Here is a 16,544-nt window from a genome sequence, read left to right as displayed (position 1 = left end):
TCCAGCTCTGAGCCCAGGCGGTCCTCTGCCACCCTGTACTTGGGATTCACAGAGACCACAGCACTTCTTCAGGGAACCCCTGGAGGATTGGCACCTTATCCAACCACAGGCCTTCCCCCTTTCCCCGGGGCCCCCTTCATAAAGTGTGGTCTAAAGCGGTTGGGGATCTATGTGGTACAGAGTTTGACTGCCAGCATTCAAAACAGTAAAAATATTTAATTAAAGGAGAAAAAGAAAAGAGAAACAAAACAAAAACAGTTGCATGTAAAAGTTTAGCACAGCACAGCACCCGCACAGCAACCAGCATGACAAATAAAAGGTGGATTTAAACGCATCCTACTGTCCCTGGTCTAAACGTGCCCTGCCTTGTGGATGACTTACTCGGTCTGACTGCTTGGGGTCCTTTTCCTCTTGAGTAGGCCTCTCCCACAGGCAAGAGCCCCCACACTGGCAACCTCTTCCTTTGAGCGCCAGCTGAGAACTGGCCTTTTCCCGCCTAACTCAAATAAATAAAACAAAAGAACTTCCTGCCCCTCTAGGAGGCTATCCCCCTAGAGTCGCTGGTTTAACTCTGGAAGGGAGGAGGGGATGAAGAGAGGCTAGGCCAAAGCCTGCTTTAGTAGTTTAATGTTCCCTTCCAATGAAGCACCAACATTAACTAAGATGGCGTTTCTCCACAGTCCCCATTGGGGGGAAGTTGGGATATAAATAAAGTAAATAAATGGCCAGTAAAGGTTAAAATGATAGGAAAGGAAAGGTCTCCTGTGCAAGCACTAGTCGTTTCCGACTCTGGGGTGACATTGCTCTCACGTTTTCATGGCAGACTTTTTACGAGGTGGTTTGCCACTGCCTTCCCCAGTCATCTACTCTTTCCCTCCAGCAAGCTGGGTACTCATTTTACTGACCTCGTAGGGATGGAAGGCTGAGTCAACCTCGAGCTGGCTACCTGAAAACCCAGCTTCCACCAGGGATCGGACTCAGGTCGTGAGCAGAGCTTAGGACTGCAGTACTGCAGCTTTAACACACTGCGCTACGGGGCTCTTATAAAAATGATAGAGCAGCCTTGAAAAGAAAGCTACACAAAGGGTCTCTTCCAAGCTAAACCCCCAAGGTTGCACTCAAGTAAAAATACCTGAACTGTGTGAGCAGCTTCAGTAGGAGTTACGTAGGAGCAGGGCTTTTTTTTTTTAGCAGGAATGCAGTTCCAGCTGGCTTGGTACCAGGGTGTGTGGGGGCAGGGGTTCCCCCAGTTTGGAGGCCCTTCCCCTGCTTCAGGGTCATCAGAAAGCAGGGGGAGGGGAGGGAAATGTCTGCTGGGAACTCTGTTATTTCCTATGGAGATTTATTCCCATAGAAAATCGTGGAGAATTGATCTGTGGGTATCTGGGGCTCTGGGGGGGGGGCTGTTTTTTGGGGTAGAGGCACCAAATTTTCAGTATAGCATCTAGTGCCTCTCCCCAAAATACCCCCCAAGTTTCAAAAAGTTTGGACCAAGGGGTCCAATTCTATGAACCCTAAAAGAAGGTGCCCCTATCCTTCATTATTTCCTATGGAAGGAAGGCATTGAAAAGGTGTGCCGACCCTTTAAATGTGATGGCCATAATTGGAGTTCAATTATGCTTGTCGCAGCCTTGATCATAGCTCTACCCTAATGTCTCCTGGCTCCACCCTCAAAGTCTCCTGGCTCCACCCCCAAAGTCCCCAGATATTTCTTGAATTGGACGTGGCAACCCTATAACAAACTGTGAGCTAGTTTACATTAACACAGCTTAGAAGGAACACTACCTAGGAGTAATGGTGCTGATTGGGCTTCATTTCAAAAGCCAGGAAACAGAGAATGAATGTGTATTTTGCATTGCATTGGCAGAGGCCTGAACAATGGCTGCAAAAAATACAAATTACAAATTGGCAGGTGGCGTTGAGAGGCTTGCAATTTCCATCTTGAATGCCAGCTGTTGTACGCAGTGGATTGCAGAATGCCAGCTCACCAAAAAAAGACATGTAAAAACAGTTCTGTTGCCCTCATACTTTGGAAATGACACAATGAGAGGAAATCTCTACCAGGCTGCATCTGGGTTCCAGAACTTCCAGGGCTAAGGCACCCATGATCCCTAATATATCTGGAATGGAAACCAAGCTTCTTTCCCTCATTTAGTTACCACAAATCTCTGGTTCTCTTATCCTTCTGCTACATCTGAGCTTCAGGAAAAGTCTTAGCCCCCTAATAATACCAGCTGTTCCCTGGGGTTTCCTGGTATACCCTCCTCCTCAAATCAGGGCTGGGTTCAGGTTTTAGGAGGCCCCCTGGGGCAGAGAGTTCCCAAGGCCCCCACTTCCCCTCCTCTGCCAACTACCAGGCCCTGCTCACACCCTCTTTCCCTTCCACCCCTCCTCATGCCTCCCACCTGCCTGTGAGGCCTCCTGCTGCCCAGGCTTACAGCCACCTGCACCTCCTGCAACCCCTGTCCCTGGGAAGTGTGCAAAGATGGGCGGCAGAGTGCTAGCAAGTGAGTAGGGGAGAATGTCAGCAATGGCCCCTCCTGGAAGTCCTAGGCCTGGGCAGCTCCCCCCACTCAGGGTATGTTGACTACCCTGCAGAGAGGGGGGAGAAAAACAAGATCCAGTTTTCTTCTTTGAACCAGCCTATTCTCCAGGTGGTTCAGGCCCTCAAAATGGTAGCAACTAGCTGCTGAAACCAGAAACCTCCCTCAAAATAGACGGCTTGTGAATTCCTGCTCTCAGAGGCTGAGCCAGGCGACGGGTGTGGGAGAAGGATGAGGGGATATTTATAGGTTTGGACTACCACTGAATATGCAGATTGAAGGAAGCTGAGATGGGATCCTACTCTTTCCTCTCCAGCTCTTTCTCTGGAGACAGTGTGGGGCTGCCCCTGGCTTTCTGTGTAGCCCAGCCCAGTGATCTGCAACAGCAGGAAGGGGTTGCAGTTGCTATGGCAGGAGGGTGTAAAACGGACTCAGCAGAAGTCATTGGTGACAATACACAGGGAGGCCTGGATTTTGCTTGACCATCTCGCTGACACACTGAATACAACACCGAATATATTGAATTTGGAGCCTTTAGAAGTTAAAGATTTCATTTCAGTAAGTGCCTAGTCCCGGTAGCTGTAGAAAGCAGGGCCGGCCCGACGCCCTGGGGTGCCCTAGGCAGACTTGCTGCCTGGCGCCCCCAAGGCTCCCCCCCCAAAGCACCCCCAGGCTCGCCCCCATGGCTCCATGCCCCCTTCCCTCCCCCCCGGCGCAGTGTCCCACCCACCCCTCCCCAGCGCTCCGCTTGCCTGCCCGCCACCACTAAAAGCAGCAGCGCTCCACTCATTCCCTTCCCTTCCCCCTCGGGCTTGCTGGCTAAAAGTAAGCTTAGCTGGCGAGCAGCTCGCGCCTGCGCAAGGGGGGCCGGCGGTGGCAGCCCAGAGGGGGCTAGCATCAGCAGCGACGGGGAGGGAGGCAAGCTAAGCGCTTGCCTGGGGCACTGGAGGGGGGGCAAGAGCCCAATTTGCTGCCCCCCCGCCTCTCGGCGCCCTAGGCAACTGCCTGGTTTGCCTAGCGGGAGGGCCAGCCCAGGTAGGGATAAATCACTAAAACTGTGTGAGCCAATTTTTGTTCAAGGCAGAGGAATGGATAGGAATCCCTGCAGTTAAAGGGGTTGGAACTATCCTGGACACAGAAACTGGTTGCTTCTGTTCCCAATCCCTAAAAACTTCCAGGAAATGCTCCAAATGTTCCCATCTTCCTTTTCTAATTCTTGCCAAAAACTGAAATAAAACTGCATGCACACAAACAAACAAATGTGTTTACATACAGAACAAAAATTCTGAATGCCAGCACAGACACAGACATGTATTAATAACTGGCCTAATTTTTGTTGCTTTTGAAACTCCACGGAACGTCCTGATTTTTTACAGTTATTGGTATTTTGGATAGGCTGTTAGATTTCCTTTCATCTCTGAGAATGTAGCCTAAATAACTGCAGTGGATTTTTTTACTTTTGGCGTCCTGAACAAAGAGAAAAATCTATTGGCAAGACAGCCTCTCCCCTGCATAACCACCTTAGTAAAACATTTGAAATCTGCTGCCTGCCCGCATGTATATGCGATGTCACCCTGGAATGGAAGAACCTCACTCCCCAGAGCTTTGGAAAAGGGCCAGGGGTGCAGCTGTGGCAGCTGTCAGGGCGTGGAGTGGCCAGGAATGTGCCGGGACAGCACATAGGAAACAACTTTTTTGCCTGCCAGGGTCACTGTGTGGGGACAGTAGCGCTGGGAGCTTCTCCACAGCAATGCCTCCATGTCTGGGTGGGGGGCCATGAGATAACGAATGATGGCTTTAGCAGCAAAGGGTTAATCAGAGCATGAATGTCACCCCCCCCCCTCCCTTTCCCTTCTGAAGTTTGACATTCCCCAGCCAGGAATTTTCCAGGCCTAATTCATCCTCCAACAGCCAAGCCTCTTTCCAGCCTTGGGGTCTTCTGGACTGAAGGCAGCGGCATGAAAGAAAAGGCCGGAGAGAAGGAGAAAGGGGGAAAGGGTAAGTGAAACTGGCACAAAGGAACGGGGTGTGGGTGCAAGGGGGGAAAGTAGGTGAAAAGAGTGAAGAATGAGAGTCAGCATCATAGAGTGATAGACTTGGGAAGGGGGAGTGGATCACAAACAGTTTGTTCAAACGGTGCACAATGGGGGGAAAAGTGTGAGCCAGTGGGATGGAGTGCTGGGTTCAAATTCCGCCTCACTGGGCAAGCTGTGAGTTCTCATTGCCAGTTTTTCCTGCCAGTTAAAAAGGAAACCATTGTGATCTTCCTCACCCCACCCACAGCATTTCTATGAAGATTGATAAGATAAAGAGGGGAGGTTTGCCTCTAGAACTTTCTAAAGGTATAAAGATTTCTTTATGCATTCCTAATGGATTTGAGGAAAAAGGATACATGTGGTTTTGAAAATGTAGGGCAGATAATTGAGAGGGCAAAGGAAAAGATAAAGGGGTAGAGGAAAAGGCAACTTGCATGGGTGCAAATGCTAAGATCTCTTTATTGGTTCAGGCTACTCTGCCTTAGAATGAAAGCCAGAGTGGTAGCCATGTGGCAGCCATAACAATAAAAAATCTTGCGGAACACCATGAAGACCAGCTGGTTTCTTGGGGTTTATGACACACACTATTACTGAGTATTGGACCTGGCAGATTTGAGGCATGGGGGAAAAATTTCCCCAAGTGAAGGATCTATGTTAATGAATGGAGTCCAACAGTTTATTGTATAGAAATATCATACGGATGGAAATCACTCTCTTGTTTTATGGTACATACAAGAGAACTTAGACAGACCAAAAGAAAATTGTATTAGAGGGGAAATGAATCAATGGTTTGAGACAGGGGAAAAAAGTTAAACCTAATAAAAACTCGTAAAAAGAGATGACAAAATGAAATCGTATATTTGGGGGATGAGCGGACAGAGAAATCAAGTGAAAATAAGGAGAATAGAGATTAGGTTACACATTTAAAGGGAGAGTCTTTGAAGATGGATGAATAAACAGTCGATGTAGCTGGATGAAGCTAGCGCTCGAGGGAGGGAGGCGCTGTGAATTAGTGAGTGTGGCAGGCACGGATGGAGAACTAGCGAGCAGCGGGAGTGTGAGAGAGACAGCAGCAAAGGGAGAGCGCCACAGCTAAGTCCTCCCTGGCACCTGCCCCAAGTTTCTCTCCTCTTCCCTCCGCCGTCCCACTCACCCAGCTGAAAGCTGCCGCCATTTGTTGCTTTGGGGGCAGGAAGAGGCAGGATGGGGGCCCCTTCAGAGGGTAAGTGTCCCTTATTCCCAGTGGGGAGAAGAACTGCAGGCTGGGCATTTGCTGAGGAAAAAAGAAATGGGGAGAAAGGGGTGTCCAAAAAACACAGAGTATGCACTAAAATTGGATGAAAATAGTGATGTGAAGAATGTCAAGGGAGAGAGAGCCTACGGTTATAGGAAAGGTTATAGGGAATGGGGTGAAATGCAGGGGTGGGGGGCTCCTATACCACATATAAGAAAGGCATATAATATTTACTCTCCAGGAACTGATATTGTCATTCTGGCAAAAGGCCACTTTTCGGTCTGTTTTGTAGGACACATAATTTGGGAGGCGCGGGTAGTGAATATTATTTGAGAAGGGCAGAAGAAGTGGAGGGAAATCACTGCTGTGGATTGAGTGGGTGGTTGATAAAGGTACAGACTTTCAGTGGGGTTGTGGCATGGATGCTTGTGAGGAGTCTCCAGTTTGTGGGGACATGCCTGTTGCAGGGCACGGTGGCTGTAGACTTTGTGAATTTACAGATGTGGCACCTCAGATGTGGCACATGAGAAGATATTTGAGACCTCAGTCTTAAGTTGGATACGGCAGTTATTTGGAGGGGATCCTGTTGTGTTAGTCCCTCTCTGGAGTACACAAATAGTGTGTAATCAGATTGTGTATAGTTTCTGTGCAATTTTAGGGATAGCTGTAAAATATTAGGTTTGTTGCCGGAGGGGGGGGCACCCACTAATTTGTGGTATGTTCAGGCCTCATTTTGAGCAGAAGCTCACAGAAGCAGAGCTCCAGAACCTCTAAATTTTATTGTGCTCCCCCCTCCCCCCAAAGAAATACTTGCTTCTGGGCTCCATTGGTCAAACCCCCTGTAAGAATTTTGCTGACCTCTACGATTTGACAAACTTTCTAAAAATTTCCCCCACAAAAAATGGGAAAATAACCAAAACAAAGAACACAGATCGATGGAAATCTTCATCATGCCACTGTGGCCACATAAAAAGGTAAAGGTTTCGACTCTGGGGTGACGTCGCATTATGACGTTTTCACAGCAGACTTTTTTACGGGGTGGTTTGCCATTTCCTTCCCCAGTCATCTACACTTTCCCCCCAGCAAGCTGGGTACTCATTTTACCAACCTCGGATGATGGAAGGCTGAGTCATAGGAGAAAGCAATTTTAAAAGTATGATGGGAGTAAGGTTTATTATGAGAATTATAATTCAAGAAGCATTTTAAGGTCGATGCTGAGCTGATATAATTTAGTACACTTTCCAGCGATGTCAGGAGCGTGTGGCATATACAAATGAGTTATGAAAATGAGTTGTGCTAGTGAGCTCTGGCACCTCTTTTTCCACAAAATGACCCCTGGGTATGTTGGCAATTTATTTTAAGAAATCTGTCTAGCTTGGGGGGCTACCACCTTAGAGGCCCTGGATGGATGCTTTTATGGGGAAAGGTTAGGCTGTTCAGGAATTCTGCCATCTTGGAAGATGCCTAGAAACAGCTATTGGAAGCTGTTAACTGGGAGATGGAGCAGTTAGTCTGGACTAAGTTTGGCTAGATTAGGTCAGGAACATCAAAAGCATCACAGGCTGTCATGATGTCACATACCCCATATTTGGTAGTTTGGGGTTTCAGAATAAAGTAAAGGAAACTGGGTATGTGTGGAAATATACTGATTTAGGAATGTTGAACTGTACTGAGATGGCAGGGCTTAGAAACTATCCCCCCCCACCACCCCCAGTTTAGAAAGGAAAGAGGTGGCCATGATTTGGCAGCCCCCCCTCCCATCTTTCTTTCCCATTCTTCACTTTTCCTGGATGGAAACCCAAAGTTGCTCAAAGCCAGGTTAGGAACAGCAGAGCAGAGCCAGTTTTCTCGCAACACACCCCGAGCCATCCTCCCCAGCCCAGATGCACTCCTGCCAACCACAGTTGGGCCTGCCTTCTTTCCTTCTCGGTATTTTTCCAGCTTTTCAGCTTTTGGAAAAACCAGCCAGAGCCAAAATGGAATTAAAACACATGGATGGATCCTAGCTCTGAGAAGGGGAAGAGGAGCTGAATGGAGCTAAGAGCAAGCAGCAGGGAGAAGGCCTCTATGTGTACACACACACACACTTTTCCCCAGGTAAAAGGGCTGGGATAGGAATAGGTCTGGCATTCAAAATTGCTGTTATAATGTCGTCCCCCCCCTCCTAAACAACAGTGTTTAAGTTTTAGACCCTGAAGGTCCCTTCTAACTCTATGATTCTATGAAGTGTATTTACAATACAATCCCAAGTATTCTTTTGTTTATTTGCTTCAATCGAATCTCACTTTTCTCACCAGTGGGTAGGGCTGGCGTCAGCATATCTTGAGGCAGGGCAGCTGCCAGGGCCCAGGATGTCTAGCACGGCCTATTGCAGCCAATCCCACCCATGCACCTTCCCTGCCATCTGTCTGTACCCGTTATTTGAGCTGCCCAGTGTCACTGAGGAAGGGCATATGGGTAGTGCACAGTAGTGGCACTCCTAGTGGCAATGCCAGCAGCACATCCTGCTGGCCAGTGCTGTTGGGGGAAAGGTGTGCAGACGTTGCAGGCTACTGAGCATGGGCAGTGCGGGGGCTTGCAAGCGGAAGGAGGCATGGGAAGATGGTCAGTTGGGGACCCCTGGTCAGTGTCTGCCCAGAAAACCCCAAAACTTGGGGCTAGTACTGTCAGTGGAAATCAAAGGGAAGTTCTTTCTTCTCCTCTCCTCCATTCAGTGTACTTAAAATTGCAGCCTAAATTATGCAAGAATGCAGTTTGCTTCCCTTGGCCTGCACTCCTGTGCCCTTAAAAGCTTTGGGTGGCAATTCAGCAAATGCAGGCTTTTCACGTAATGATGGCGAAGGTTGTATCTGCTAAATTTCTGCCTGATGCCACTGTCCTGAGTACAGGAAAAGAGATGGCAGTGATCATTATGGGTTGGATCCAGCAAACCATTCTTTTTGAGAAAAAGGGAGGAAGGCATCTCCTTTAGTAACCCCGAAAGACTATGCTGAGGATCATGGACAAAAGCCACCTGTGACCAGGATATAATAAAGAGAGGAAACGAGGAAGATGACTAAATGAAAAAAGCATGGCTGGATTCAACCCTATTTTGCACTGCATTGTTATGGGCTCAAAGAATTGTTATAATATTGCCTTTTTCAGAGCTGAAATTAGTTTTTAAGTAGAAAGAGAAATCTTGTTCTTTGCTCTGAAAAACTCAAACTGATATCCTCATAGTTTAGTTTTTGTAACAGCACCAATCAATGAATGAAGTTGCACTGAGGGTCATTGAAAATATTTTTGAGTTTGGCAAGTTAACCCTGAACCTTCTTTTGCCAAACATTTATGGAAAGATCCAAACTGAATAACATTGAGGTCTGATTTTAATGTGAATTTCTCATATGATTAACTGAAATAAATTGGATTTCCATGCACTTAACAGTGTTTGGATTGTGCACTTAGTTTTTTAAAGGTTCTCAAATATTTAGTATTTAAAAAATGCCCAGATCTTAGGGTTTTTTACGTCTATATTCTGAATGTTGAACAGAGCCTGAAATGTGTAGATTCCACATTGAATTTTTTTAAAAAATTCAGGATAGAGTTATCTCTTTGAATAGCAGGCTTTTGGCATTCCTGAGCCACCTCCCAATAGTTTTAAAACTATTTTTTCTGGGGACCACGGTGGAATGGAGTTCCAGAACTTCTTTGTGGAAACAAAATTCTCAAAAAATGTTTTAAAAGTTCATGAGGGGCACCTGTTTGGTGTAGTGGTTAAGTGTGCGGACTCTTATCTGGGAGAACCGGGTTTGATTCCCCACTCCTCCAGTTGCACCTGCTGAAATGGCCTTGGGTCAGCCATAGCTCTGGCAGAGGTTATCCTTGAAAGGGCAGCTATTGTGAGAGCCCTCTCCAGCCCCACCCACCTCACAGGGTGTCTCTTGTGGGGGAGGAAGATAAAGGAGATTGTGATCCGCTCTGAGACTCTTCGGAGTGGAGGGCGGGATATAAATCCAATAATTTCTCCATTTCCCTCTTCAGAATTCTAGCACCCCTTTTCACAGGAAAAAAAGACCTGCCTGGAACCTCACCTGGTAAAGGCTTAATTAAAAATAAGAAAGGTTTGGTATTAAGCATGGGTAGCATTAAGACTTTTAGCAAGCCAAATTCTATCTTTTGAAGTTTCTAGTCCAGGGAAGTCAAACATGCAGACTAGGGGCCAAATCAGGCCCTCGGAGGGCTCCTATCAGGCCCCCAAGCACCTGGCTGTCATCTGCATCCTTTTCCCTCTCTCATTTTCTTCTGCATAATAGCTTGCTTTGCCAGGCTTGCTCAACCGCACAGGAGCCTCAGAGCAAAGTCTATATTTTCTCTATTGGCTGAGGCTCCTCCCTTGGGGAGGGACAACTTGCTTTGCCAGACTCTCTCAATCACACAGCAGAGCTACTGAGCCAAGCCTCTCTTTATTCTGTTGGCTGAGGCTCCTCCCTCTCCTGGCCTCCTAGGGAAGGAAAGAGCCAGAGCTTTCTTTGCCCAGTTCCCTGGATCCCATCGGAGAGATACAAAGAAAGCACCTTTAAGACCAACAAGTGCTAATGTTTTAATCATGTTTTAAGTTTTTGTGTTTATCTGTGTCCTTTATAAAGTTTATATCTCTGTTACCTAATTTTAAATAGGTACACACAGGCCCAGCCCAACAAGGTCTTGTTTATGTCAGATCCATCCCTCATAACAAATGAGTCTGACACCTCTGTTCTAGTACTTTCACAAATCAATTTTTAGACCTTCTTTGGTTTTGCATGTTTTATCTCACTCTTGTTTTAAGGATCCTGTGTCAGCGTCCATGCCGCTCCACATTTTATCTTCACACAGACTCAATAATTTCCAGGTGGATCCTGGAGATTTGCAGGAATTACAAATGATCTTCAGATGACAGGAAGAAAATGGCTGCTTTGAAGGGTGCGCTCTATGGCACTACTTCCTGCTCTACCTTCACAGGCTATGTCCCCAAATCTCCAGGAATTTCCCAACCCTGAGACACCCAATGAGCACCACTGCTGCACAGTGTCAGACACTGGAAAGTTACTATGATATAATATGATGCTTGGTTCAAACTGTGATGAATTGCTTAGCTTAACTGACTCCATTTTCTAGCATATGTTATTAACCTCAAGGAGAAACCTTGCATATCAAAGTAGAAGCACAGTTGCTACTAACACTGGTGTGAATTTCTGTCCCTGATACTAACAGAGGCAACATCCCTTTGAAGATAAGGTGCCTCCGGGAATGCTGGTTTGGCTATCCCTGTGAGAATGGGAACCACAAAGAGATAAGAGAAAGCAACCATATGAAATGTATCACTTCATAGTGGGAATGTAGATTTGTTTAGAAACCTTTGATGTACAAGTCTTTAAAATATCAGTTCCAATCTTGCTGCACTCAGAAACTATGAACTATCAAATAAAGCCTTAACATTGTAACAAATGGAGTCTGGTTAATTTGAAGTTCCATTGTCTGACACACAGATTTGGATTAAGGTCTCCAAGCCCTATATTGATATTCTAACCAGTACACAGCATTGTTTCTGGCTGCACGGACTTGTGGCACAATCCTAAATGTGTATCCTCAGAAGAAAATGCCATTGATTTCAATGGGATTTACTCCCCAGTAAGTGTGTTTGGCTTGACAGGTGTGGTCCAGGCTAGCCTAATCTTGGCATCTCAAAAGCTAAGCAGGGTAGGCCCCGGTTTGTACTTGGATGGGAGGCCATGAAAGAACTTCAGGGTTGCTGTACAGAGGCAGGCAATTGCAAACCATCTCTTGCCTAGAAAACCCTACCCGGTTGTCATAAGTCAGCTGCAACTACAGGGCGCTTCCCATGTCTAAGTCTAAGACTGCACACCTGTACATATGAAGCTGCCTTATACTGAATCAGTCCATCAAAGTCAGCATTGCCAGTTCTGACTGGCAGCTGGTTCTCATTGGCTCAGGATGAGGTCTTCCATAATATACAACCTGATCCTGTTAACTGGAGACAGTAGGGATTGAACTTGGGACTTTCTGCATACCAAACAGCTGCTATACCACTGAGCCATGGTCCCACCCAAATTTGGTAGCGATAGAGCAAAACTCATTTATTGCTTTCCCAGTTGCAGCAAAGTAATTTCTACGTCACCCAGCTGCAAAGAAATGCCATGGGTGCAGGGCATAAGCTTGGAAGACCCTGAATCAAATTTATGCATAGTTCAGAGAGTGCCGAGTGCCTGGAGGTGATCCGTTATAGTCTTAAGCATCCTACCTGTAAGGTAGGGTTGCCAGCCTCCAGGTGGAGCCTGAAGATTTCCCAGAATTACAACTGTTCTCCAGGATTCCCCCTTAGTTTCAGGGCTTTTGTAAGAGCTTTATTTGCTAACCTTGGAGTCAAGGCAAAGAGTGATGCATAATGATGCAAATGGTGATTTATATGGTACATGTGTGTTTCCTTCTCCCACTGGTGCCGAAAAATAATTCCCCAACCTTTCCCTATGCTGGTTTTATGGGGACTGTTATTCCCAGCTTTTGTACCAATAAGGCTCACAATAAATCAAATTTAAAGTATCCCCTAGCATGGTTGTGTTGTAAAGTACATACATGCGTATTTTATCTTTCTGTGGAAAGAAAGAATTAAGAATTTTAATAAAAACATGTGTATAATATTTGTTCATGTCTTGTGGCTCTCAAACATACGACATTTATTCTATGTGACTCTTATGTTAAGCAATTTTGGCCACCTCTGTGTCAGCTGATGTAACTTTAATGGACACAATGCTTAGCCGAACTGTAGCCATTTTTAAACTGTTACTAACCATGAGAAAAGACCTTGCATATCAAAGCAGAGAATGCAGATGTTACCAATGCTCTGTGTGAACCTTTCTTTCCCTTGATACTAACAAGGGCAGAAATTCCCCTCTTTGAAGATAAGGTGCCTCCAGGGACAGCCACCTGGCTATCCCGGGAAGACTAGCAGCAACAATGAGATAAGAGGGAGAGACGGTGTGAATCTTTGCACCTCACCTCGACAATGTTTAGAATTGTGGCTTTGTAGTTTCCTTTGATGTATCCCCATATAGCCAGCCTCCTAATGCTACAATGTATCAGTCTCAATCTTCCTTCGTTCAGATACTTATGGATTATCGAATAAAGCCTAACTTTGCAACAATTCAAAGTCTGGTTGATTTGAGATCCCATTGTCTGACACTCTGCTCTGTGGCATCCCATCCCTGCAGAGCCCCTTCCTCTCCCTAAGCATCATGTTCCCCAGGCTCTACCTCCAGTTCTCCAGGAATTGCTGAACCTAGAGCTGGCACTAGAGCATAATTGCTGGCCTACTTACCAGGATAGCTTGCAGGGCATAATGCAGGTGTAAAAATGGCTCCCCAAATGTTCAAAGATTAATCTTGGGAATGCTGGATGCCTTAGGGTTAGGCAAACTCTAGGTCAGGGATGGACAACTGTGGCTCTGGAGCAACATGTGGCTCTTGAAGCCCCCACCACTGGTGGCTTGGAGAATTCATTTAAAGTTGCTTTCTTTCCATCTCTACTTCCCTCCCCTCCCCCCATCTATTTGCTTGCCTTCCTTCCTAATTTCTTGCAGCTCTTGAATATCTGACATTGATGTCTTGCAGCTTTCAAACATCTGATGTCTATTCTATGTGGCTCTTAGTGAAGCAAGTTTGGCCACCCCTGCTCTAGGTACTAGGGCCTGAAGATCCGAAATGCAGTTGATTTTGACCAGAGAGATCAGTTCCCCTGAAGGAAATGGATGTTTTGGAAGAATAATTCTACAGCATTATGACTCCACTGAGGCCCCTCCCTTCCCCAAACCCTGCTGTCCCATGGCTACATCCCAAAATCTTCAGGAATTTTCAACCTGGAGTTGGCCACTCTATAAATCGGGCCCTCCAACTAATACTACAGCTGTGGGGAAAGGCCAGAAAGCACACTTCTCCTATAAAAGCCGAGTTCCTACTGCGTCTTGCAAGAAAAAAAAATGTTCCCCACCCGATTAGAATTTGTGAGCCTCCACTTGAAAGCCGATTGCTGGCAGCGAAGTGGCAGTTTTCAAAGGCTGGATTTCTCTGCTGGGTCCCCCTTGTGGAAAGGCTCATTAGAGCCTGGAGTCCGGCCTGCCGAAGAATGTGCGCCTGGGACAATGCGGCTGCCGCGCGGCCTTTCTCTACAATCTGCTATTTATTCTCCAGCCTGCGGTCCGCGCTAACTGCAAACACATGTCTCCAACACAGCTACAGCCTCGAGGCCTGCCCCCCTCCCCCCCTTCCCAATGACTTTTCCACCCGGTGCTGAAGACAAAAGGTCTGTCGGAGGCTCCCTCCTTTCCCAAGTGATGCAGTCCAAGTTCCCTTGGCAGACTGGTTGGGAATTGGGGGTGCGGGGAGGAGGGGGGGGGTGGAGTTGAGTTAAGGGAGAAATGAGACAGAGGGAAACACAACTGCCAGCCGGATCCAGAGAAATCGTGTCATTTGAGAACGGGGTGTGTGTGTGTGGGGGGGGGGGAATTGTAAATAGCCAAGTTAGCTAACTGGTTAGCCTCCTGTGGCCTAGTATTCTGTGCTAGAATTGATTTTGCGTTTTTGCATAGGTTATGGGGGGACTGGCTTCCCCTTTAAATTATTTGCATTTTTTTTTTTAAAGGATTATTCCGCTATGTCTAAATTCAGCTCTTTTTATCATTGGTATTCAATATTCCTTAAGCTGCTGCTCAGCATTCCTGAAGCTGCTTTTTTTGGTCAAATTTATGTTCAGAATCTGCAGGGGTTGAGTGAAATGCGTTGACACAGCAGAAGATACTAGAAGGAGCCTCCTCTGCTGCTGCATCTCACTCCAATTTCCTTTCCCCTTAACCTTTGTAAGCCCCATTGTTTTGTCCTCCTAGCGGGCAAATTGGGACCTCTAAGCTATGCTACTGTAGTGTAGCGGCTGGACTATGACCTGAGAAATCCAGGTTCAAATTGGGCCAGGACAATTCACCCAGTACAAAAAGCACAGATTGAGTCCTGTGTAACAGTCACACATGAGCTGTGGGTTCTCCTCAGTTTCCCTTCATCTGGTGCCACAATTTTGATCATGTCTGTAGAGCCAAACTTGTCAATATGTTTGGCCCCAAGGTGGGTCAAAGTTCTGTGCTCATGGAAGCTGTGAGAGACTTTTTCTTTCCCAGACAGTGCAGGTCCTAATTTGGACTGGGTACACAGCACCAGGGGCAAGAGGCCTCCGCTTCCCTCTCATGCTGTTTTTTTGAGGCAAAAGGGTCCTGGGGTCATTTTTTTGCCCCAGTGGCATGCAGGTCAGAAAAATAGTGGCCACCTAGAACCATCTTGTCTCTGGAAAAGCCACACGGGTGGTGTGTGTGTGTAGGCAGAGGTCCCCCTCTCCCCTGGTGTTGCAGTCCTGACTTGAATTGGCCCCATGACACTTAGGGAAGAAGATTGTCTGGCTGAGGAGAAAGTGAGCAGGGCCAGCCCTGCCACTAGGCAAACTAGGCGATTGCCTAGGGCACCATCCTTCTGGGGCACCGACTTGGGCACCCCTGCAATGTGGTTATCAGTGTGCCCCCCTGAAGTTAGCCTTGCCTAGGATGCCAGATAGTCTAGGTCCAGCCCTGAAAGTGAGTCAGGTCATGGGAACTCCAACCCAAATCATGGTTAAGCATATCATATAGTTTGGCCCTGTGATACCTGTGGAGAAGGAGGTATAGCCTTTACAGCACCATTTTTCTGACCTGCAGTGGTCCCAGTGATGTGCTTTCTGGTGCATGGGAAAACCAACCTGTATAACTAACCCTGGCGGTGCTGCCTGTGGAATTTGTCACTACCCTAGTGACTGGGAAATGCATGGCAATATTTTTCTTTTTAAAAAATGCTCTCAATGTGGTCAGTCTCACCCCTGACATGTATTCCCTCTACAGGTGATACCATGTCGGTTATATACAGTGAAGTCGCTGCAGATGAGCCTACAACCAACAGTTTTTGGATGGTGAGTACCTGAAAAGGCTGATATAGCTTGGCAGGTGGAAAGGTGAGACACTGACAGACCTTTTGGACAGAAGATGCAGCCAGTGGTGTTAACAGACTGCATGTGCAATAACATGGGACAGGTTTTCTGGAGAATCCTAGAGGTTTAATAGGATCAAGGTTGAGGGGAATCATGATTCCTAAATTATTGGAACAGCAATTATCAAATCCAGTAGCACTTCAGAGACTTACAAGATTTATTCTCAAATGCTTATACCATAGGAAATCTTGCTGGTCTCAAGTCTAGTTGTTTCACTGCAGACCAACATGGCTGCTCTCAAGTACTAAATTTCTGGAGAAAATGTGGAATCAGGGCAAGGGGGTGGGAGACCTGAAATGCTTGGGGATTGGAATAGTCTAGAGCTGGGGTGGGTTAACCAATCCTGTCTGACCTACTTTTTAAAAACCCCTATAATCTCTGTACTCCATTAATTTTAAAAAATAAGAATACATGAGGTGAAAGTACTGTGAAGTTGCAGCTGGCATATGGCAGTCCCATGGAATTTTCAAAGCAAGAGATGTTCAGAGGTTTGCTGTTGCCTGCCTCTGGGTAGCAACCCTGCTTAGCTTTTGAGATCTGATGAAATCAGGCTAGTCTGGACTGCCCAGGGCAGGGCAAGAATATGTAGACTCTATAACCAGTCTTTGCTGTGATCCTGAGAATGCATTATTGCAGGAGTGG

The 16,544-nt window shown here is 46.7% G+C and overlaps 1 protein-coding gene across 3 annotated transcripts in view; it reads left to right on the top strand.

Moving 5' to 3' along the window:
- LOC132584438 (protein kinase C and casein kinase substrate in neurons 2 protein-like) overlaps nucleotides 1-16,544 on the top strand; it is a 34,101-nt gene that overhangs the window by 699 nt on the left and 16,858 nt on the right. The window contains exons 1-2 of one of the 3 annotated variants that reach the window (XM_060256318.1): nucleotides 4,350-4,541; nucleotides 15,757-15,824. In XM_060256318.1, coding sequence (XP_060112301.1) covers nucleotides 4,502-4,541; nucleotides 15,757-15,824 — 108 coding nt within the window. In that variant the 5' untranslated portion in view covers nucleotides 4,350-4,501. Of the gene's footprint in view, nucleotides 1-4,349; nucleotides 4,542-5,595; nucleotides 5,802-15,756; nucleotides 15,825-16,544 lie in introns of those variants that run through there. The other 2 variants (XM_060256319.1, XM_060256317.1) reach the window with 2 other exon arrangements.

The sequence above is a fragment of the Heteronotia binoei genome, chromosome 15 (genome assembly GCF_032191835.1).
Source record: "Heteronotia binoei isolate CCM8104 ecotype False Entrance Well chromosome 15, APGP_CSIRO_Hbin_v1, whole genome shotgun sequence".
In the NCBI taxonomy this organism is placed as follows: Eukaryota; Metazoa; Chordata; class Lepidosauria; order Squamata; family Gekkonidae; genus Heteronotia; species Heteronotia binoei.
The sequence above is the reverse complement of the archived record's forward strand: the minus strand, read 5'-3'. Positions and strand labels throughout refer to the sequence as shown.